We start from the raw sequence: 21,438 nt of genomic DNA on the forward strand, positions 1-21,438 counted from the left end.
ATGTATAGCACTGCATGATAGTTTTTATAAAAAAATTTACTATAGTTAAACAAGACATGATCCCCATGTATGGGGACCACAAATTGTAGAGGATTTCGCTGCAGGACTTAGCCCTGTTAATGGGCCAAATATTTAGAATTAGTATATAATGTATTGTGTACTTGTAAGTGTATCTTTAAGTACTGATGACGAGGTCGCTGTGCGACTGATACAGGATAACCTAGATGGGCCCTGGTGGCCCTTTGTTATCCTATTATTTATGTTATGTTATGCATATTTATCATAGGTATAGGTAAGGTTCGCTTCATCTATTTGTTTAGTATTCATATTTTTTTATTCTGAAAATTTCACATCTTGTAATTTATGATCTTTGCTTCATCAGCCTTTTGATATCTTTTTTTTTTTTTATTATTTTACCGTTCAGCTAACTAACATGCAAGTGGATCAAGGAGGTTCGAGGAAGTCTTTTAAGGTCACACATATATGATAGGCAGCCTCGAAACATGGATATGAAAGTGAAATTAAGGATGAAAAGGGGGTTAGGGGCAGCAGCGGAAGCGCGCTGGCTTCACTTTTGTGACGTCAATCACATCATGCCTCCTCTAATTCATCCTTCTTGAAGTGGATCTATGATCCATCTATCAGACTATCAAACGTGTGATAGATATTTATGTCCAAAGTACCTTCAAATTGATAAATTATACATACGTATGCTGTCTCTTTATTGGGCTTATTCCCAATAACAAAATTTTGTTCACCTGTGATTCTATTTTAAGATTTACTTAGGACTTCACCCACAGGCCGCAACACTACTTTCAGCTCAGGAAGAAGAAACTACCTCGTACAGATACTTGATATGCTACTGTTGAGACTGAATGGCAAGATTAATTACGTAAAAAGTTGATATTATTGGTAAAAAAAAAAAAAAAAAAATGAAGTGAAGGTCTCACGTAACATACTATTAGTTCAAATTTGCCGCTAGGGAGGTACCATCAGCTGATAGGGATAGCACAACTGACTCGGCACTCCTCAGTGTAAACAGGGAAACAGTGAGTATTATTACTGCTTATTTCCGTACTATTACTCTCTTCAGAGACCAGGAGAAGGTTAGTAATTTTCCCTTGCTGTCTCACTTACTTTTAGGACATGCAGGAGGGTTTTTTTTTTTTATATATATATATATATAGATACGCGATATAGCCGTGGGTCGACATTATTTATATCATAGTCTTCTTGGGGGTTTGTTGGGGTCGTGCAGGCTGTGTCACAGCCTCTTGTGCCCCAAAGGTCCGGGATGCGGAGGTGATGTGGTCAGGCTATATGCGGTGGAGTTGATTTGTTTTGTGTAGGAAGGTCCTGGTATTTATCATAGTCATTAGGGTTTTCCTTCAATATAATAATTTGTTATCGGAATTCCTTTTTTGGATACATCTTTTAGCGTTAACATGGTCCCAAACTCTCATAAATGTTGATAGTTACGGTACAAGTGGAAGATACATGCACACTAAGAGGTTAAATGGTAAAATTGCAGTTTCAGACAATACTTTCATTTTCCACTTTCCCTCTCTTCGTGGCCACCAGACCCATTGAGAAACCAGGATTGTGTTCAGATAAGGCATAAATAAGGGTAATGGTCAAGTATTACTCCGTGTCTCCTTATTTTTTCTCGATGATTTCCTTTCAGATCTTCAGAAAATCTATTGTATACATGTACGTTAGTATAAAAAGGCAGAAAAATGTTGAAATAATATATTACAGGTGACTCAGGATTTCTTCTCAGCTAGGTTTTCCAGAAATTATAACTCATGAGGTAGTACATAGAAAATGGGCTGACTTGCCAGCAAGTTGTAGGCTTCCCCTATCTACCTAAAATTAATCTCCCTTGAGCAGTCAAGTCTTGAACAGGGTAGCCAACCAGGTGAGGTTTTGGTATCTGCCCCCAAACAGAACTGGTGGGAAATGAGAAATTGCACGCCATGTTGGAAAATAAATCCCTACTGCACTTTACATATTCTAACCTAGTCTAGGTTAGGTTAGGGTAAAGATTCAAGGAGGAGTTTGGAGGGCACAGCTCCCCAGTTAGTTTAGTTCAAGAGAGATCAGGGGAGTACAGGACCCTCTGCTATGAGACATTTAGGTTAGGTTTGGTTAGGTTATAGTAAAGACTGTAGGGATGGTGGTCTGGGAGGCACAGCTCCCCAGCTAGTTTAGGCTAAGAGGGTCCATAGACTATTTTCAGGAGCAAATTTTGCTAAATTTTGTGTAAATTTGATTCCCCATGTGCCCTTAAGCTTGCTGAGGGGGAAGAGAGGTATGTATTTGAAAATAGTTAAGGAGATGCTATTGCTAAGATTTACCCCTTACTTAAGTAGGTCAGTTTGTACATAGTTTAAAGATGTTGAAATTAGATTGAAATCTTCCTGAAAACAGTTAATCTTTTGCAGACAAGAAGGCTCCTGCTCAAGACCTGCCAGTCCAGCTACCTTACAGTAATCAAGACCGTAACATGATAATGCTTACTGAAAGCTGAGACATGCAGAGCTGAAACTAAATGCATGTATAACTTTCAGTCTGACCAGAAAAGAAGATCTGAATGTGACTCCACCAGGCAAAGGCAACCATCCATGACCTTTAAAAATGTTCATGGAGAAGAAATATATGTGGATGTGAGGTTAAAGAAACATTCCAACAACAAGCGTGCAGTTGAGGTGAGTGACAATGATTGGGGTGTGGTGTAGACAAATATGGATGAAGACATTTGGGACTTTTTCCTTTCCTTCTGCAATTCTTTTTTCACCCAAGTAGCAGAGAATAGGTACAAGATGCTATACTGAGGGGTCATGATTTTACCACCAGTCAGCATCAACATCTTTCTCAATCACTAGTAATGTATTCCTCCTCCAGCTGTTTGGAAAGCTTTTGACATGCACTGTGGTGGTGATGATAGTGCTATAGCCTATGTCACTTTATTCTCTGTGTATGATGCTAATTCTCCTTTGGAACTTGAATTGCTTGGCAGAATTGTGAGAAGTAGCTGTCTACCTATCTAGTATATTCCAGGTGGGTTATTTCTAAAGAAAGTAGCTAACCAATTTTTTATATCCTAACAGGTCAATGTAAGTGGTGGTCGTATACAGTTCCTGCCATGGATCAGATACACACTCATCTTAACTGTAATGGCATTTGTCATACAGTTCCATACACTCCATGTGGGATGGCTGTGCACTGCTGTTCTTATGCAGCTGGCAACGCTGATGTACAGGATCCATGGAAAAATAGTCTCCGGTGAGTAAAGACCCTTTCCGTCAAGGATCTGTGAGGCTAAAGGCATGAATGAAGAGTGTATGAGTGTGGTACATTGTCATGGCTATCCCTTGTGGAATTGTTAACTTGTTTTATAAATAGATAAAGTCACTGGATTGATCATGAATTTTATCTATATATGTGTAGTCCGTAGCTGAGGGCCACCAAAGTGCTGTCTTGTTGGAATTGACATTTATGCCAACCAGCCTGGCATCAGATCCATTCACTGATTAGCTATTTATATAAACTGAACTGGTTGCCTAGTCTCAAAAACCATTGGGAATGGTGAAATTTGAGACTTACTTACATTTATAAGTACAGAAAATTTGTTATAGTATGATTTTTAAATATTAATTTTTTATCAACTTTCCAGAAACATTGCTGGTTGTTGCAGGTCTTGGCATACAGACAACTGCAACATTCTACATGGGAAAACAACATACACGATTTATTCCTTGGGGAAGTGTAGTTGACATAATAATTGCAGAAACTATATCAATGGTGAGTGTTGTCAACTTGTTTTATGGAAGTGAAAAAATCTTACTTTCTTCATGATAGCTAATACTAATACTCTGACATTGGTACTTATGCTCTATTTATCATGAAAAAGGTAATTGTTCCATTTTTTTGCTTTAAATACTTTTTTTAATATCAGTAGTATTTAAATATCCACTTTTATTTTCAGCAACGTGTGCTATTTTACATGGCTCTCCTTGTGAAAGAAGAGGCTGCAGTGCCAAACCAAGAATTAATTCCACTATATTTAGTAAGTGTCTCTTCTACATTTTTCCATGCTCAAATCTAGACCATACTGACTGGTTTAATATTATAGATGAGTGAATGGTATAACAAGAATGATATATAGTAATGGAGTTATTTGAACAATTAATGGGCATCATAAATGTAATGTTACTAATATTGTATTGTATGTCAGTAGAATTTATCATTCACTAGTTGCAAGGACGTAAACATTTATAATGCCTTTGTCAACACTTGATCTTGCTCATATTGTTAGGATACATTCTCTATGAGTTGAACCATTAAACATTTTATTGCAGTTATATTTTGCTTCTTTATTTGTTATGAAATGTCTTAATCTACTTTACCTGTCTAACAACTCATATTATCACACAAGTATGAAAATTAATTTTCATTTCAAAGTTGGATTTTTTATTAAAAATCATGCTGCCCCAGGAAAAACATTCCATTTGGATTTCTGTAGGTTCCATAAGGTTGACAAAACTTTCATACCACTTTGCCTGATGATCACAAACATCCCTGTACAGTTTTCTTATCATGGCATGAGCATATACATGACATTGATTAAGTTATTTAGTATTTAAGATTGTTATTTAGTGTTTTGCACAAAAGATTGTAGTAAGGGAAGGAGGCAGTTTATAGTGTTGTACTAATGAGTCTGATTGTTCTGACCTGTTATAGCATACAATATCTCAATTGTTTTAAATAAGATGTTTTTCTCCTACAGAACACCTGGCCTCGTCTGCCTTGTCTCCGATATATTTATTCAGCATGCCAAGATGTCTTGAATCCTAGTCTTAGTCTTAGATGATCCAGTTCAGAAAAATTTTTAGATATGTAAACTATAAACTGCAAAATAGATGATTGTACATACATATGTTTCTCTCTGGGTTGAAATCTTAATATAATTTCATGTGTAAATGTTTTACACAAGCTCATCTCCAAAGACAAATTAAATTAGCTCACATGCTTATTAGGTCTGATTCTGAACTGGAACATGAGTCAGTAACCTGATGATTTCCTCAAAACCACATAATTTGACCAGGTGTCATTAGGATCTGCCTTGGTCCTGTTGAGAGCTTTCCAAAACTAGGATGCCTTAAGGGATCATCATTGCAAACATTGCCAACCAATTCTTCTCTTTGTTGTAATTATATATTTTCTCATTTAGCATTAATTTAAAAAATTATACTATAAAATTCTCAAATTTGATCAGCTGACTGACTTACACTGAACCATCCAGCATGAAGTGACACCTGAAGGGCACCTCATCTGCCAATGTCTGGTGGACTCACATGACATGATGTGTAAAATGATAGTAATTAAAACAAGATAACCAAATATGTTAAGAATATGAACTTTGCCTTCAGGCCTGATAATATGTGGTAATTCAGTAGCTATTCAGTTGTAGCATGCCATGATATCAAATAAACTTTGGAAAAAAAATAATAATTAGGAATCCCAGATGATAACAATTTCACTAGAGATGAGCAATTTTTTCCCTCAAAGTTGTGACTGAGTATTGCCTCAGGGTGGTGCAGGATGATGGATGGCTTAGTGGAAATGTCCAATGCAAACTTCAGGCAATTTCATTCTGTTCTTTTACACCTTTATGATCTTTTTACAATGTGCCAGTATTTTGTTACTCCAATTTGTTGTGTATACAATTTTTTATAAGTAAATAAATCCATAAGTTGAAGTTTTAATTTCTCCTGTGTGGATGATTATATATACCATTTATCTAATCAGTACTAAATATTATCCAATTTTTGTATTACTGTAGAGAAAAGGACAGGTAAATGATATCCTATGTATTAAAAGGATAATCAAATGAAATAAAAAAATAAATGGTTAAAAATAAAGTGGTAATGTGGCAACTTGCTTCTACAGATTAGTGAACCATAAGCATTAAGGAACATCATATGTAAGTTGCTGTTTCTCAGGATTTTTAACTAGACTTGTGATATCTACATTTGATTAAATGTTTAATGGATACAATCCCAGTTGCTCTGAGGAGATAATCACTTTCTGTACACTGCAAGACTGGATCTGCCATCAAGGTGGACTAAACAAAAGTAAGGAGCACATGTGGAGCCATATGGGATACAGAGATAATGACCAAGTGTGACTAAAAAATAAAGCGCAAAGATTATGTCCCTGAGATATTAAGCAAAGTACTCCACACTTGCTGGAAGATCTGTGTCATTACATCAGTAAGATGTTGGACTTGTCTACCTGCCTTGCCACAAAGAACCTAACAGCATCCATACCAAAACTTCCGTACCATTTTGTTTGGTAAACTTTAGCAGTCTGAAGAAGTAACATTCACAATTAATGAGATATGTAATGGATGAATTTGAAGACCAAGGAATTTTTCTTTAACAATTTGTTCTTTTTAACAGGAATTACAGGCTACAGGAGATATGTTGGGTACCTCCTAAGAGACTGTTACCCCCAAGTGGAAGCCCTTCCTACATTCGATGATGGCCAGGATTTGAACCCATTTGCTTGGGGACCACATAGCCTCCAAAGTTTTTTTTTTTTTTTTTTTTTTTTTACATTACAAGGGCACTGGGCAAGGGAAAACAAAGTGTTGGAGAAAAAAAAAATCCCGCTGGTTGCCAGGCCCTGTTAAGAGGAAAGTAGGAGAAAGAAAAAACAAAAAAATCTAAAAGGAGGGTCCAGTTAACGTAAGAGGTGTCTTGACACTCCTCTTTTGAAAGAGTTTAAGTCATAGGCAGGTGGAAATACAGACACAGGTAGAGAGTTCCAGAGTTTACCAGTGTAGGGAATGAAGGAGTGAAGATACTGGTTAACTCTTGCATTAGGAAGATGGACAGAATAGGGATGAGAAGAAGTAGAGAGTCTTGTGCAGCGAGGCCGCAGGAGGGGGGAAGGCATGCAGTTAGCAAGTTCAGAAGAGCAGACAGCATGAAAACAGCGGTAGAAGACAGATAAAGATGCAACATTGCGGCGGTGACTTAAAGAATCAAGACAGTCAGTTAGAGGAGAAGAGTTGATAAGACGAAAAGCTTTAGATTCCACCTTGTTTAGTAAAGCTGTGTGTGGATCCCCAGACATGAGAGCCATACTCCATACACGGGCGGATAAGGCCCTGTACAGAGCAAGCAGCTGGGAGGGAGAGAAAATGGACGAAGACGCCACAGGACACCTAACTTCTTGGAAGCTGATTTAGCAAGAGTAGAGATGTGAAATTTCCAGTTTAGATTTTTAGTGAAGGATAGACCGAGTGTGTTTAATGTAGAGGAGAGGGAAGTTGAGTGTTATTGAAGAAGAGAGGATAGTTGTCTGGAAGGTTATGTCGAGTAGATAGTTGTAGAAATTGAGTTTTTGAGGCATTGAACAAAACCAGGTTTTCTCTGCCCCAATCAGAAACAAGTGAAAGATCAGAAGTTAGGCGTCCTATAGCATCTCGCCTTGAGTCATTTAATTGTTGTTGGGTTGGGCGTCTGTTGAACGCTGTTGAATAATGCAAGGTGGTATCATCAGCATAGGAGTGGATAGGGCATTGAGTCAGATTTAGGAGATCATTGATGAATAATAGAAAGAGAGTGGGTGATAGGACAGAACCCTGTGGAACACCACTGTTGATAGTTTTAGGGAAGAACAGTGACCGTCTACTACAGCAGCAATAGAACGATCGGAAAGGAAACTGGAGATGAAGGTACAGAGAGAAGGATAGAATCCGTAGGAGGGTAGTTTAGAAATTAAAGATTTGTGCCAGACTCTATCGAAGGCTTTCGATATGTCAAGGCCGACAGCAAAGGTTTCACCGAAGTCCCTAAAGAGGATGACCAAGATTCAGTTAGGAAAGTAAGAAGATCACCAGTAGATCTGCCTTTACGGAAACCATACTGGCAATCAGAGAGAAGGTTGTGAGCTGATAGATGCCTCATTATCTTCCTATTAAGGATAGACTCAAAGGCTTTAGAAAGGCAGGAAATCAAAGCTATAGGGCGGTAGTTAGAAGGATTGGAGTGGTCACCTTTTTTAGGGACAGGTTGAATGTGAGCAAACTTCCAGCAAGAAGGATAAATAGAAGTAGAGACACAGATGAAAGAGTTTGACCAGGCAGTGAGCGAGTTCGGAAGCACAGTTTTTGAGAACAACAGGAGGGACTCCATCCGGACCGTAAGCCTTCCGAGAATCAAGGCCAGAGAGGGCCAGGAAAACGTCTTTATAAAGAATTTTAATTTTAGGGATGAAGTAGTCAGAGGGTGGAGGAGTAGGAGGAATATGCCCAGAATCATCCAAAGTTGAGTTGGTAGCAAAGGTTTGAGCGAAGAGTTCAGCTTTAGAAAAGAAGAGACAGCTGTAGAGCCATCTGGATGAAGTAAAGGAGGGAAAGACGAAGAAGTAAAGTTGTTAGAGATATTATTGGCTAGATGCCAGAAATCTCGAGAGGAGTTAGAATTGGAAAGACTTTGACATTTTCTATTGATGAAAGAGTTTTTAGTAAGTTGGAGAATAGATTTGGCATGATTACGGGCAGAAATATATAGGGCATGAGTTTCAGCAGTTGGATGGCTACGGAACCGTTTGTGAGCCGCCTCTCTATCATTGACAGCACGAGAACAAGCAGAGTTAAACCAAGGCTTTTTAGCTTTAGGGTTAGAGAAAGTATGAGGAATGTATAGCTCCATGCCAGAGATAATCACCTCTGTTATGCGCTCGGCACAAAGAGAAGGATCTCTGACATGAAAACAATAATCATCCCAAGGAAATCAGAATAGTACTGCCTTAGTTCCTCCCACTTAGCAGAGTTAAAATGCTAGAAGCACCTCCGCTTAGGCGGGTCCTGAGGCTGCACTGGAGTGATAGAACAGGTAACGGAAATTAGATTGTGGTCGGAGGAGCCCAACGGAGAGGAAAGTTTAACAGAGTAAGCAGAAGGGTTGGAGGTTAGGAAAAGATCAAGAATGTTGGGCGTGTCTCCAAGGCGGTCAGGAATACGGGTAGGGAACTGCACATGGTTCCACTGTACCACCCACAAAAGACTGAAAACTGGAATAACTAGTGATGGTGTGAGCTGCCTTTTCATATCAAGGAGTGGTTTGACTGGAATTTCTAGTGAAAGTTGTTGCTATGAATGACCTTACATATCTAAGAATGATGTTTTTACCACAACAGACTGTGGTGAGGAACAGAAGCATGGTTGCAGTACATGAAATTTAAGATTTGCTACCATGCAACCTTGATGTAATTGAAAATATATTGTCAATCAATGAAGAAAAAGAAAAGGAATCATAGAAGACTAATTTTCTTTCCAAATTGAAGTAATGGGGAGTCTTAATGGTGATCCTTTATATGTAAGAAAGAAGAAAAAAATATATTGTTTTCATAAGAACTGATAAGAGACACTATACCACATGTTAGCAATTGGGAAATGTTAACATCTAGTTTCTACCACTTAAGATTGTAAACATGTTGCATCTGACACATCACAGTAATAATGAAAAATTATACTAAACTTGTGATGTGATTTACTCATAGAGTACTACTACATATATTGTCATAATATCCTCAAGTACTCCTTTATAAATCATGTAAAAATGTAAATAGTGGCTCCAATGATACCCTGTCAAGTGAGCTAGTTCATCTCCTTTTGGTTCATTATTGTCAGCAATTATTTATTGAAAACTAAGAAAATATATGGTACTCTGCATCTGCATGCAGATATGAACAAATTCTGGGCTGAACTAATGATTACTGACAACACTAATACAGAAATACTTTATATATTTACATGAAAGTTATATATGATCTATAATATATACAAAAATCTATTGTATATTATTCCAACTATTTACCAAAACCTCCACGGCATGCAGGGCTGGACTCCATTTGCTGTGGATTCTCAGACCACTGGGCAGGTGTTTTTGCCTGTAGTGGAATAAAAGAAACAAGTCATTAATAACATACAACATAATTCCATTCCTGCATGAGTGCTATTCTAGCCATATTATTACTTTAGGGGCTTTACTCTTCAGAAGACTTTTGGAGAACTCACATTCAACTATCAGGGCACCAAGTGTTAGCCCAAGTCTACACACAACACATATTTTTATTGTACTTCTTATTTATTAATTTGTACTCACCACAATAGAAAGAGCATGGACTCCAGTCTTCAGCTCCTCATCAAGGGTAGTATTAACTAGTCGATGACGCTGTAGAGGTGAAATGCTTTAATGAGATACATGCAAAAAGTGATGCATATTTAGGAACAAGTACTTGCATTAAAAAAAAATCAATATCTTTTTTTCCTGATGTAACATGAAAGATCTCCAGTTTTCTATTATGGATCCCAATCAGTCTTTCATGGGTTTACCTGAGCTACGAGTACGTATTTCACAGTAATTGATGTCTTATATATCAAAAGGATATTTCTGAGCCTACAGTAACTGTTACACCAGACTACAGAGTTATGGTTCCCAGTACACTGGTATTATATCATTCAAACATATGGAAATGAATTAGTCTCTTTGAAAAAATATTCCTCATTTCAAATGCTCATGGAGAAAACATAATGTATTTTTGTGATAAATATTTACCTTAATCAGAGGCAACCCATCAAATGCCTCAGACACTACTAAGATCTTGAAGTGTGTTTCTGATCCTGGTGGAACATTATGCATGAAGGACTCATTTACAATTTCCATGTGGGAGGGATGTAAAGCCTCATTTAATTTATTCTTTATTAATGATTCCACAGGACCACCTGAAATAAAGAAAATAGTTAAATGTAAACATGTACATTTACACCATGTCCATCTGTTTAGAGATTTCACTTGCTCATCCTTTTTCACAAATAACATCACTCAACCATCTTTTTCTGATGTGTGTTCTGTTCCCAAATATATTACAAACTTTCACCAAATCTTTGAACTTCCACTAAATCAAATAATAGTATTGCCACTAGTTATAAGAAAACACAAGAACATGAGAAATATGAGATATTGAAAAAAATTACTTGTGAGATTCTACTTTAAAGTTTCTTAGTTAAAAACTGTACTCTACTGATGCTGAAATTACCTCACTTATATTTGCATAAACGTGTGTGTGTGTGTGTATTTAACTATTTGTGTATTACAGGGCCTGAGCTAAGCTCTCTGTGTCCTGCCTCCTTGGCCACTCCTGTCATATCTCTCTTTCATCTAATTGACACACACTGTGTCAACGACATCACTGCTTAGTTTATTCCACTTATCAATACTAGGATGCAGGAAACTGTAATTTCTCACGTCATTTAGACAGATGTCTTTTATTAGTTTTTTTCCATGTCCTCGGAGATGATTACTTGTGGTCACCTTTATCAACTCTCTGTCCAATATGTCAATCTTGTTCACCAATTTATACATAGTTATCATGTCTCCCCTTGTTCTTTTCTCTTCTAATGTGGTCAGCCCCAGTTCCCTCAGCCTTTCCTCATAGTCTAACTCCCTGAGTCCTGGTACCATCCTTGTTGCCAGCCTCTGTAACCTTTCCACCTTCTTCACATTTTTCTTCATATGGGGTGACCAGATGCAAGCTGCATATTCTAACTGGGGTCTTATTAAAGTGCATAGTATCTTCTTCATCATTCCTTCATCTAGGTAGTGGAATGCAAGACCAATATTTTGAAGCATGTTATATGTTTTCCAAAATATCTTGTTAATGTGTTTCTCCGGTGACAAAGTGTTTTGCACGGTTACTCCTAGGTCTTTCTCCTCATTGGTCTCTTCAATTTTCTCATCACCCAGCCTGTAATCCCTGTTTGGTCTGTATCTACTTCTTCCCATTTTCATAACATGGCTCTTGTTTATATTAAATTCTATCTGCCACTCTTTACTCCATTCATATATTTTATCAAGATCTTCCTGTAACTTGTTACAAACTTCCACATTCTTTACTCTTCTCATAATTTTAGTATTGTCCACGAACATATTCATGTAACTGTCAATTCCAACTGGCATATCATTAATATAAATCAAAAAACATGATGGGACCAAGCACTGACCCTTGTGGAACTCCACTGGTTACCTTTTTCCACTCAGACTTCTTTCCTTTCACCACTGTTGCCTTTCTCTTCCCACTAAGTAATTTTCCACCCATTTTGCTAGTTTATCACTTACTCCTCCAATCTTCTTTAGTTTCCACATCAGTCTATTGTGTGGCACTTTATCAAAGGCCTTTCTCAAGTTCAGGTAAATAGTATCAACCCATCCCTCTCTATGTTGTAATATGTCAGTCACTCTTGAATAAAAACATAATAAATTGGATACGCACGATCTTCCTTTTCTGTGTGTGTGTGTGTGTGTTTATTTGCCTAAGTGTGGATTTGTAAAATACATGAAATGGAATATCAAAGCAGAATTGCTGATATGTACTTACATTTTGCCATCGTACGGAGATAAGCAGAACATCTAAGATAACACAGAGCTGGTGAAATTAACTGTTGCACTGGTTCTGAAGAAGAAAAAAAATAATAAGTACTTTAGTATATATGAACTGGCAATCCAGCTCCAACGTCTTTAGAGATGTAAATGGTCAACCCTGTGGTGATGCTAACTGATTTATTAGCAGTGTGACCCAATGCTTCAAAGTTTACTCCAATCTTTAACCAGACTGGCCAGTGTTTGGAGTGTCTGCAATACTCACCCACAACACATCTTCACATACCGTGTCTTAAAGTTAAAACGTATTTGCTTATGTTACATTGGTCATGAAAAATGTAACAAAAATTAGATATCAGTATAACATTACCATTTCCATGAGAGAGCTGGTTTGTGTAAAGTTTTGATTAATCCACTTCATCAATTCACTGTTCATACTTTCATTGTGTAGATCACAATTTAAAGAGAGCATAATATTTTGACACTCATGTCGATGTGTGATCTGTGTGGTGTTGGGATAGCTAAACCTGCATCCAGTAGGTGTGAGTTATCAGTTATGCATTTTCTTTGTCATGTTACGATTTTGGGTGAACAAGGATGCAAGCACTCTCTCTTTCTTTCTCTAGACAAGATAATTATATTGTGATTAATTTCATTAAATGGGGAACAGCGTACTCGTTCTGTGTCTGTGTGTACTGTGTATATATATGTCTGTGTGTGTTGTATGATCAGAGAGAGAGAGAGAGAGAGAGAGAGAGAGAGAGAGAGAGAGAGAGAGAGAGAGAGAGTATCTTATGATAGCTCGCCAAACGAGTCCGAGTGGAATAATGCAAAACTGGCAACTCACCCTTGTAAGACGCTAATCCACAGATCAGGACCACAAAACGAAACGAGTGCAATACTCTTGTCCACTGTCTCGAAATTAGTAGGCTGAAGTTATTTCGACTGAACCCTTAGGATTATATATATCATAATCATCAGTATGAAATAAGCGGACACACACACACACACACACACACCGCGTAGTGTAGTGGTTAGCTCACGCGGCAAGGCAAACGGGCAAGCCTCTTAATGTGTAGGGTATGTTCACCTAGCAGTAAATAGGTACGGGATGTAACTCGAGGGGTTGTGGCCTCGTTTTCCCGGTGTGTGTGGAGTGTATTGTGGTCTCAGTCCTATCTGAAGATCGGTCTATGATCTCTGAGCTCGCTCCGTAATGGGGAAGGCTGGCTGGGTGACACATAGACGACCGTGGTGAATTACACACACACACACACACACACACACACACACACACACACACACACACACACACACACACACTACATACATAAGACTTACTATTCATAAATAATGCAGTCATGTCAGTCAGTTTGGCATGTTATTACGCCCTTGCTGCCTCACTCTGTTCTTCTCGTGACTCCCTGAATTGAAGTAAACAAACACAGGTGGAAGGCACTCAGCTGACTGCCCACGTGCCTAATGCAATATTCACCCACAAGATATGTGAATGTTCTAAGTTTAATATATATTGAAATCAATTAATGAATAGAAAAAAATAACTTTTATTTACTATCGGGAACAAAAAAAATCAGTTCTGTATGATTAATGAGAGGCATGACTTACGGAAGTGAGGAAGGATAGCCCGATAAGCAAGAACAAAAATCAAAGAAAAGAAAAAAGAGTGGCAACCAGTAAGATAACAGGAGCAAAGGACACACACACACACACACACAGAGAGAGAGAGAGACTCTGAGAGAGAGAGATTGGTATGTTGCCACAATCTTTGAGAGGGACGATGTGCTCTCAGAAACTGTCTCATCCCTATTCTGTCAACCTATGTAATGCAAGAATTAACCAGTATTGTCAACTAATTTCCCCTTTTGCTAGTCAACTCAGGAACTCCCCGTCTGCTTCAGTATTTCTTTCTTCACATACTTTGGACTCTTAAAAGACGTTTATCCTTTTTTCTTCAGACTCTTAATATGAAATCTGTATGGAAAGAGGGCCCTTACTTTTTTTCATATTTGTCGGCCTTTACCAGTGGCACTCCTATATAGAAGTATCATATTCAGAACCTCCACAAATAAGTGTCAACCCTGGAAGCTTGTAAAGGAGATGTATCATGATGAAATACCAAAGAGAGACTTTATTATGCCAAATCTATAAAAAAAAGGATGTGAAATAAAAGATTAATCAATCAATCAGGTTTTATTGCACAATACAATCTTTTGCACAACTTTCAAAAAATAGTACTGGCAATATATGGCAATAGCTTTTTGTAAAAAATACACAAGTTCAGGAGCAGTTAAAATATACATTGATATTTATAACCAACAGCACAGTCTTTCTCATATTTCTTATATAATTACTGAAGGCATATAAAATCTTAATAGATAAAAATTTTCTTTGTCAGTCTCACCACACTGATATCAATACTTGGTAATGTTGAGAAAAAATCGTACAGAACATTATTGCTTAGATATGTCTGAAAGAACTCAATTTGTGTATTGAGTAACAATAAATGTAGTTTTAAAGCTAGTTTCAAATTTTAGGCCTTTAAGTAAAAAATAATATACATATAATACTTCAAGGCAAAATATAAAAAAATGCAAGAGATACCTTCAATAAAAAATCTACCTAGTAATAGAATATAAAATATTTACACTACGTCATATATTGCAGCCGGCTGTCAGTCATTAGGATACAAAAATCACAGTACCTACACAAAAGCTGCCGTAGTGGCATATCCAAGCTGTGGGTGACTTCTTACGTAAATATATAGAAAAATAGCAACCGTTAGACAACATTCTCTCTTGCAACAAAAACTACAAAATGATAGTACCTAAAAATACATACAAAATACATAGTGTAACAATATAAGTAGATCCTACATAACTGACAAACCAGCTCCAGTTAATGTGGCACCGAGACTGGATTCATAGATCAAGACAAAGTAGCTCATTGGTAAAAATCCTCAACAATCACCATAAAACTGGAGATACTGGAACACCTTCAATACAACATTGGAAGCTCAAGTGTGTGGACATTCAGTATTACATTGAATGTCAGCTTTAATACTGAAATAGGGATTGGCTTCACTTCAGTATCTTGCTAATTATTTATATAACAATATGTGTGGAACTCATTCAATTTAGGATAAAAGTATGTAAAAAATACTATCTCCATTTGGAAGAGCAGCTGAGCAAATATATTACAGAAAGATTTAAGTATTATACATTGATCTATAACAACTGCATTTGATTTCACGATAGAGACGTTGTGTGTGTGAGCATCGTGAGTATGACCAAAACGTTCTGATGAGCTGATGAGGAGGCTGCCCTGTATCCATCTCTCACACTTGGCACACTTCTGAGTAGTGACTTGTAAGGCAGATTTCTGTATATGTTATGCATTTCAAAAAGTAACTTACATGATTTCTTTTTTAATGAGAACTGAAAATTTAACAACATGCTTATTAATAACAATAAGCATGTGTATGTAATTCATATATTTTTTTCTTTTTTTGTTTGTCACAGTAATTTTTATTTACATTTCTTATGTAAACACTTTCAACTATGTTACAATAATAAGCTGATGGTAAATCATTTGGTAAAATCTTTCATATGTTGCTAATATTTTCATAATGCTAACACACAAAAATGTATGTATTGAGTACAGTATTCAGAATTAAATAACCTGATTCTTACATTATGCATTTTTTTTCTTTTCTAATCCAAGACAAGAATGTTTGCCTACAAAGCTTTTTTCAAGTTTGATTATCTTTTGATTTCTGAGGTATGATTACTTTGCTATATATATATATATGATGTAATTTCCAGTCTACAGGAACATTTTCCAGAGTTCCACTCTATGACAAACTGATGTGCATAGAAACACAAAACATTTATTATTGGATGTAACAATTTTTATAAATGACAATCTTCCACAATTACTTTATTTGGTCATAAACAACATGATGCTAGACTAGGTAAGTTTCTAAATATTGAAGTAAAGGCATTTCCAACCTATCATACAGAGATTATTCCTTGGTTCTCTAGACGAGGTAGTTTTCCCGTTGCTGCACAAGAGGAAGTGGTTGCATGGGTGAGAGGTCATCATCGGAAGAACTTGGTTGCTTGGTCAACATGGTAAGAGCTCGAACTGTAAGCAAATACCAGATCCATCTTAATATATGTTGACTATCTAAAAGATTATTATATTCATTATGCTCATATAAAAATAGTGCTGCAGGCTACATATATGTCAAACTGTACTAAAAGAATTATCAATTTTCATATACATGAATTAAAACCATTTTTAATCTCTACCTTACCGTGCTATGTCCAAAACTTTTATATTCCTCTAATAGTTATTTTGTTTACTTTATAAAGTTTTATTCCTGATGTAAATAAAAGTCAAGACTTAGAAATTTGAATCTGGCCTAGCAAAGTTACACAAGCAGTGTGCTTAGCTTCCTTATCTCTCTATACTCCCACTGACAGGTAACCACTGATATTGCTACTTCCTACAAAACACAGGATATAGAAGGTATATTGGCTAAAAATGGTCTCCTTCTGCCAAGTACTATAAAACTGTGACTGGCAGATAAGTCAAATAGTGTAGATTTAACTTTTATCATTGGTATCATTGTTGTTTATATTCAAGATGTAGATATAAGTGAAATATGATACAACATATGGTAAACAGGAAGAAATGGATATATGGGTATCAAAATTGTAAGAAATTATTAGGGAACAAGAGACATATGCAATAAGTAACACTTTTAGTTTATAAGATCATTCCATTAACTTTCTTACATGACAAGATCAATCAAGTAGTTTGGATTAATGATTGGTACAAAAACATATTAAATTGGTATTAATACAGCAAATAAAGGACAAAAGATTAATGAAAGTAAGGGGATGTAACAAAGCATTAGCTTGGGCTCTGACCCAAGCAAGCTGTATTGGCAACTTAACCCACCTGGTGCTACATGGTCAGCTACAGGTGAGGCTCCACTGTGGTGTGTGCTGAAAAGGGGGGAAAACAAAACACATTCAACATGCAACTACCAACTGGCGTACTTTCAAACTCCAAGCTACCATGCAAGTGAGACTGGCTGGGGTACATCTTATATCAAGTTCAGACAAAAACATCACTTTATTATTATAAACTTCAAATTGAGTAATTTCAAAATAATCAAAAGCTCTTGCAGACAAGTGTCACAGCACATTAAAATCGACATAAAAGTACTTGGGATGTGTCTTGTTTTAAAATTCAGATCAATATAATAAAATAAAAGTAAGAAAATATTTGATTAAGTACTAGTATAAATGAGCTAAAAGTCACTGAGAGTATTCATAGTGGAAAGTGAGTAAGCTTTCTGTTAATAGTCATTATAAGTCTAACATGTTGATGAGGCATACACCTTAATCTACTGTTTCTACCTTACTCTTTTAAATGTTACCTTCTGTTGCTTTGCCAGGGCAGTGGTAATGTTAGTGAACCATGATTTAGTTGGCTAAATGTATAGACACTAACCACTTATTTTGTTACAAGTTCAAAGCAAATGGCAAAGAATACAAAGGAGAATGATTTTCATCTATTCAATGTATATTAATCACTATTGCAACTAAGCAAACCTTAAAACAAACTTTCTTATGATCATCAAATGATACACCAAATTGTGTGGATAATTACTATACATATTATCATTGGTAGATATGGGATACTTGTGTGTTCTCATAAAAAAAGCATGTGTAGTTGAAACCAAATGTGATAAAAGCATAGGCAGCCATTGGTACTTGCAAGAGGATTTGACTATATGAGTTGAACTTACTAACAGATCCTATTTTGGATGCAGTGAAAAATAGAATAGTGCATTAAATAATGAAAAACACAATCAACTGAAACACACTGAAATAACAGTCTTCACTTGGTATCTTTGGAGTGAAAGGCCACAAAACAAATGAATCATGCATATATATATATATATATATATATATATATATATATATATATATATATATATATATATATATATATATATATATATATATATATATATATATATATATATATATATATATATATATATATATATATATATATATATATATATATATATATATATATATATATATATATATACTAGTTGACATGTTGAAAACAATGAGTAGACAACATGCTTCAGCCACAATGCAAAAAAATCTGTGAACTTTATAAGCAGTTTAATGAAGTACAGTGGATGTGTTACATTACATGCCGAGCAAATAATAAATAATAACTTTATTTTTATGTTTTAAACTTCATTCAACTGAACTTTTTTGAGACTTAAAGTTGACAAAAAAGCATGACAAGAACTGCTATATGCAACATAAAGACATACACTATCTAATATGGAACATAGACTTTGAACAATTAGTTAGAATTGAATTAAAAACATGCAAAAAAATATTCACACAAAAAAAAAAAAATGTGGAAGATGTAACATTCTATTCAAGACATGGTGATCAGGGTTTATCAGGTGTCATAAATTCAGTTATAATGATCAAGCAATATTTATGGTTTAGTTTGATGATTTCCTATCACAGAAAGGAAAATTCTAATGTTTATTCTATATTTTAATGAGTTCTCAGACAAAATCAGAAATATGTCAAAGTTATATAAGGTTTCAGAGGCACTTATCCTGATCCTCCCAATATACGAAATTTCATACAGCTTTCATGTTAGCTACTGCATAATCTTCCAAAGCTATCTCTCCTTAGTGAATCTCATTATGCCCACTCTGAATTGCTCAAGCTGATGATCTTAACAAATTGGCCTAAAACTGAGGAGTGGAAAATTGTTAACTGACACTGGTGCAAAACTTACCTTCAGTGTATTTCTAAATGAAAACTTAAAGGGGTTACCTTTTGTATTGGGAATACTTGAATTTTCTGTCTTAATAATGAATATTTTTTTATTATATTATATTTATATATATCTTTGAATCTTTTGCATACAGAAGACTCTTCTGAAGACAAATAAGGAAACTTGATGTATCAAAGACATCTTATATGCAGTAGTTTCCAGGTTATTTTTCATCAAACAAATATTAATGTAGGTAAGTTATTCTAGTTACAGGTCTTTTTAAACTTACATTTTCCAATAAATACATAACATTTAGAATTAGTCTGTCAATACAAAAATTCATCAATCTGTATCACATTACTCCCTCCATGTCATCTCTATAAAATTTGAAAAAAGATAACTAAGCCATATTTCTGAAAACAGAAACCAATAAAAAATATTACATTTCAAACATATGCTCAAGACATGATTAGCTACACAGTTTTAAATAACAATAACAATAATTTAATACCTGTAAAAATCATTCAACAATAATAGGAGGTTATTTCACTAACCATGCATTTAGGGGATCTGGCATGTCTTCAGATCTACTCCATACCTGCTACTACTCGGCTCTTCTCCATGACCTGGCGTGCAAGGATCTGGTTCAGAGCAAGAAGATGTTCTCGCTCCTTCTTCTCTGCTGCAACTTTGGCTTTGAGTGCCGTGGAGCTGGCAACACCCTCATGCTTCGATGAACTTTCCTCTGCTTCACCTTTTGTCACTGTGGTCTGGGTCTCTGATAACATTTTCCGAATTGACTCAGCCTTCTGTTCTCTGTGTACCCGTTCTTCCTCAGTAGGCTCTTTCTCATCATCCTATTTGGAGAAATGTAATCTTACAGGCTTGCAATTATAGAGCTGGGAATCAGTATAGTATTAGCTGGCACTTGCAACAATAAAATATGGATAGATCTTTCATGAGACACTGATTACAGTTTCATTTAAATTTTGTTATGAAAAGATACATAAGTTTTAATTAATCTAAGTAATAATAGTAATAAAATAAGTGTGTTAAGGTGATAATGATTATAAAATACTCACTGCATCTGGCATATATCTCTCAGGAATATAAATCTTATTTGGAGCACCAAGAATGTTGTCTATTGTAGATTCATTAAAGCGGAGATCTCTTGTACTTAAAGTTGACTTGACAACATCAGGATGGTTACGTGGTCTTAAGGCACACTCCATGTCACAGTCATCTCGAGATCTGGCACCCTAAAAAGAAAATTAAAAAGTGTGTCGTTAAACAATAACTTCAGGAATTCAATGTCTTTAGATTAGTGGATGTGAAAATAATTTAAGAGAAAATGAATTTTGCTAAACTCCCTGCTATTTCAAGGCAAGGCATCAAAGAATATCTAAATAATGTAAAAGCACCTCAAATAAGTGAGTGGAGTCATAAGAAGCCTGCTTTAGAGAAGATAAGAGTTGGAATCCAAAACGTGACACTTATTTTTCCTCAACGATGATCAAATACTTTCTGAACAGGCCTCATAATAAAATCAAACAACTGACAGAGAAATGAAAAATTATAAAATAACACACTCTACTCGTTAATTAAGATATATATGTGAGAACATACAATAAAAAAAAACTATTAGAACTTACTACTAAATGACCAACAACATACATTTTTGTTTAGTTTGCATGTAAAACAATAGGAAAAGTTAGCTTACTATAAGAGACAAGTTACAATTACATTACCTCCTGAGCACCTGTGTCCCTTGTCTCTAGTGTTAAGGGATGACTACTGGAGATAGTAAAGTGTCTTCTTTTCTCTTTTGGAACTGCTCGGCGATGCTTTTCAGCTTCAGAAGCCATTTCCTTGATAATTTCTTTGGCAGCAGCACTTTTGAATACAGGGGAGGGTGGGTCTGACTTGGAGGGGGAGGCTGGGGGTGTTGGCTCAGATTCACGAGAGAAACCAAAGAGTTGCTCATGTGCACTTAATGGTCGGTCTTTGGGGTTCTCATTCTACAGGATTAAGTAAAATAAAAAAAGCCATGCATTACTAGTACTTCAAACTAAAAGTAAAAGAACATTATCATAATAACAATAGTAAAACTGATATGGAAAATAATAAC

At 35.8% G+C, this 21,438-nt stretch overlaps 3 protein-coding genes across 31 annotated transcripts in view; 1 reads left to right on the plus strand and 2 right to left on the minus strand.

Annotated features, from left to right (window-relative positions):
• The first annotated feature begins 897 nt into the window (after window positions 1-897).
• On the plus strand, window positions 898-5,113 carry LOC123514847 (phosphatidylinositol N-acetylglucosaminyltransferase subunit H-like). Of its 3 annotated transcripts, none has more exons than XM_045273089.1 (6): window positions 898-1,049; window positions 2,445-2,708; window positions 3,111-3,285; window positions 3,677-3,804; window positions 3,989-4,069; window positions 4,790-5,113. In XM_045273089.1, the coding sequence occupies exons 2-6, from the start codon at window positions 2,556-2,558 to the stop codon at window positions 4,871-4,873; spliced, it is 621 nt and encodes a 206-aa protein (XP_045129024.1). In that variant the 5' UTR covers window positions 898-1,049; window positions 2,445-2,555; the 3' UTR covers window positions 4,874-5,113. The 3 variants fall into 3 exon arrangements, with proteins under 3 accessions (XP_045129024.1, XP_045129026.1, XP_045129025.1); XM_045273091.1 differs by having other exon boundaries at window positions 966-1,106; XM_045273090.1 differs by lacking the exon at window positions 898-1,049 and adding an exon at window positions 1,184-1,302.
• Window positions 5,114-9,549: 4,436 nt separating this feature from the next.
• Window positions 9,550-13,928, minus strand: LOC123514848 (bolA-like protein 1). Of its 3 annotated transcripts, none has more exons than XM_045273092.1 (5): window positions 13,797-13,928; window positions 12,454-12,528; window positions 10,635-10,801; window positions 10,182-10,250; window positions 9,550-9,966 (listed from the first exon to the last, which is right to left on the minus strand). In XM_045273092.1, exons 1-5 carry the CDS (start codon window positions 13,816-13,818, stop codon window positions 9,886-9,888), a joined length of 414 nt encoding a protein of 137 aa, XP_045129027.1. In that variant the 5' UTR covers window positions 13,819-13,928; the 3' UTR covers window positions 9,550-9,885. The 3 variants fall into 3 exon arrangements, with proteins under 3 accessions (XP_045129027.1, XP_045129029.1, XP_045129028.1); XM_045273094.1 differs by lacking the exon at window positions 13,797-13,928 and adding an exon at window positions 12,826-13,136; XM_045273093.1 differs by lacking the exon at window positions 12,454-12,528.
• A 723-nt stretch (window positions 13,929-14,651) lies between these two features.
• LOC123515007 overlaps window positions 14,652-21,438 on the minus strand; it is a 384,569-nt gene continuing 377,782 nt past the window's right edge. For 21 of the 25 annotated variants that reach the window (XM_045273353.1, XM_045273346.1, XM_045273335.1 and 18 more), the window contains 4 exons: window positions 21,059-21,328; window positions 20,393-20,569; window positions 19,909-20,167; window positions 14,652-16,619 (listed from right to left, as the gene is read on the minus strand). In XM_045273353.1, coding sequence (XP_045129288.1) covers window positions 16,513-16,619; window positions 19,909-20,167; window positions 20,393-20,569; window positions 21,059-21,328 — 813 coding nt within the window. In that variant the 3' untranslated portion in view covers window positions 14,652-16,512. Of the gene's footprint in view, window positions 16,620-17,441; window positions 17,489-19,864; window positions 20,168-20,392; window positions 20,570-21,058; window positions 21,329-21,438 lie in introns of all 25 variants that reach the window. The other 4 variants (XM_045273337.1, XR_006677730.1, XM_045273344.1 and 1 more) reach the window with 4 other exon arrangements.

Source organism: Portunus trituberculatus, chromosome 38 (assembly GCF_017591435.1).
Source record: "Portunus trituberculatus isolate SZX2019 chromosome 38, ASM1759143v1, whole genome shotgun sequence".
NCBI classification, from domain to species: domain Eukaryota; kingdom Metazoa; phylum Arthropoda; class Malacostraca; order Decapoda; family Portunidae; genus Portunus; species Portunus trituberculatus.

What these genes read in the sequence shown, in the direction of transcription:
- LOC123514848 (XM_045273092.1), bottom strand. Translation starts at nt 13,818, where the DNA reads ATGACTGCATTATTTATGAATA. An exon ending in ATGGGTTGCCTCTGATTAAG is followed by an intron (nt 10,251 to 10,634) that starts GTAAATATTTAT and finishes TCACCTCTACAG; the next exon opens with CGTCATCGACTAGTTAATAC. An exon ending in TCCATGCTCTTTCTATTGTG is followed by an intron (nt 9,967 to 10,181) that starts GTGAGTACAAAT and finishes ATTCCACTACAG; the next exon opens with GCAAAAACACCTGCCCAGTG.
- LOC123514847 (XM_045273089.1), top strand. Translation starts at nt 2,556, where the DNA reads ATGTATAACTTTCAGTCTGACCAGAAAAGAAGATCTGAATGTGACTCC. An exon ending in CCATGGAAAAATAGTCTCCG is followed by an intron (nt 3,286 to 3,676) that starts GTGAGTAAAGAC and finishes TCAACTTTCCAG; the next exon opens with AAACATTGCTGGTTGTTGCA. An exon ending in TTGCAGAAACTATATCAATG is followed by an intron (nt 3,805 to 3,988) that starts GTGAGTGTTGTC and finishes TTTTATTTTCAG; the next exon opens with CAACGTGTGCTATTTTACAT.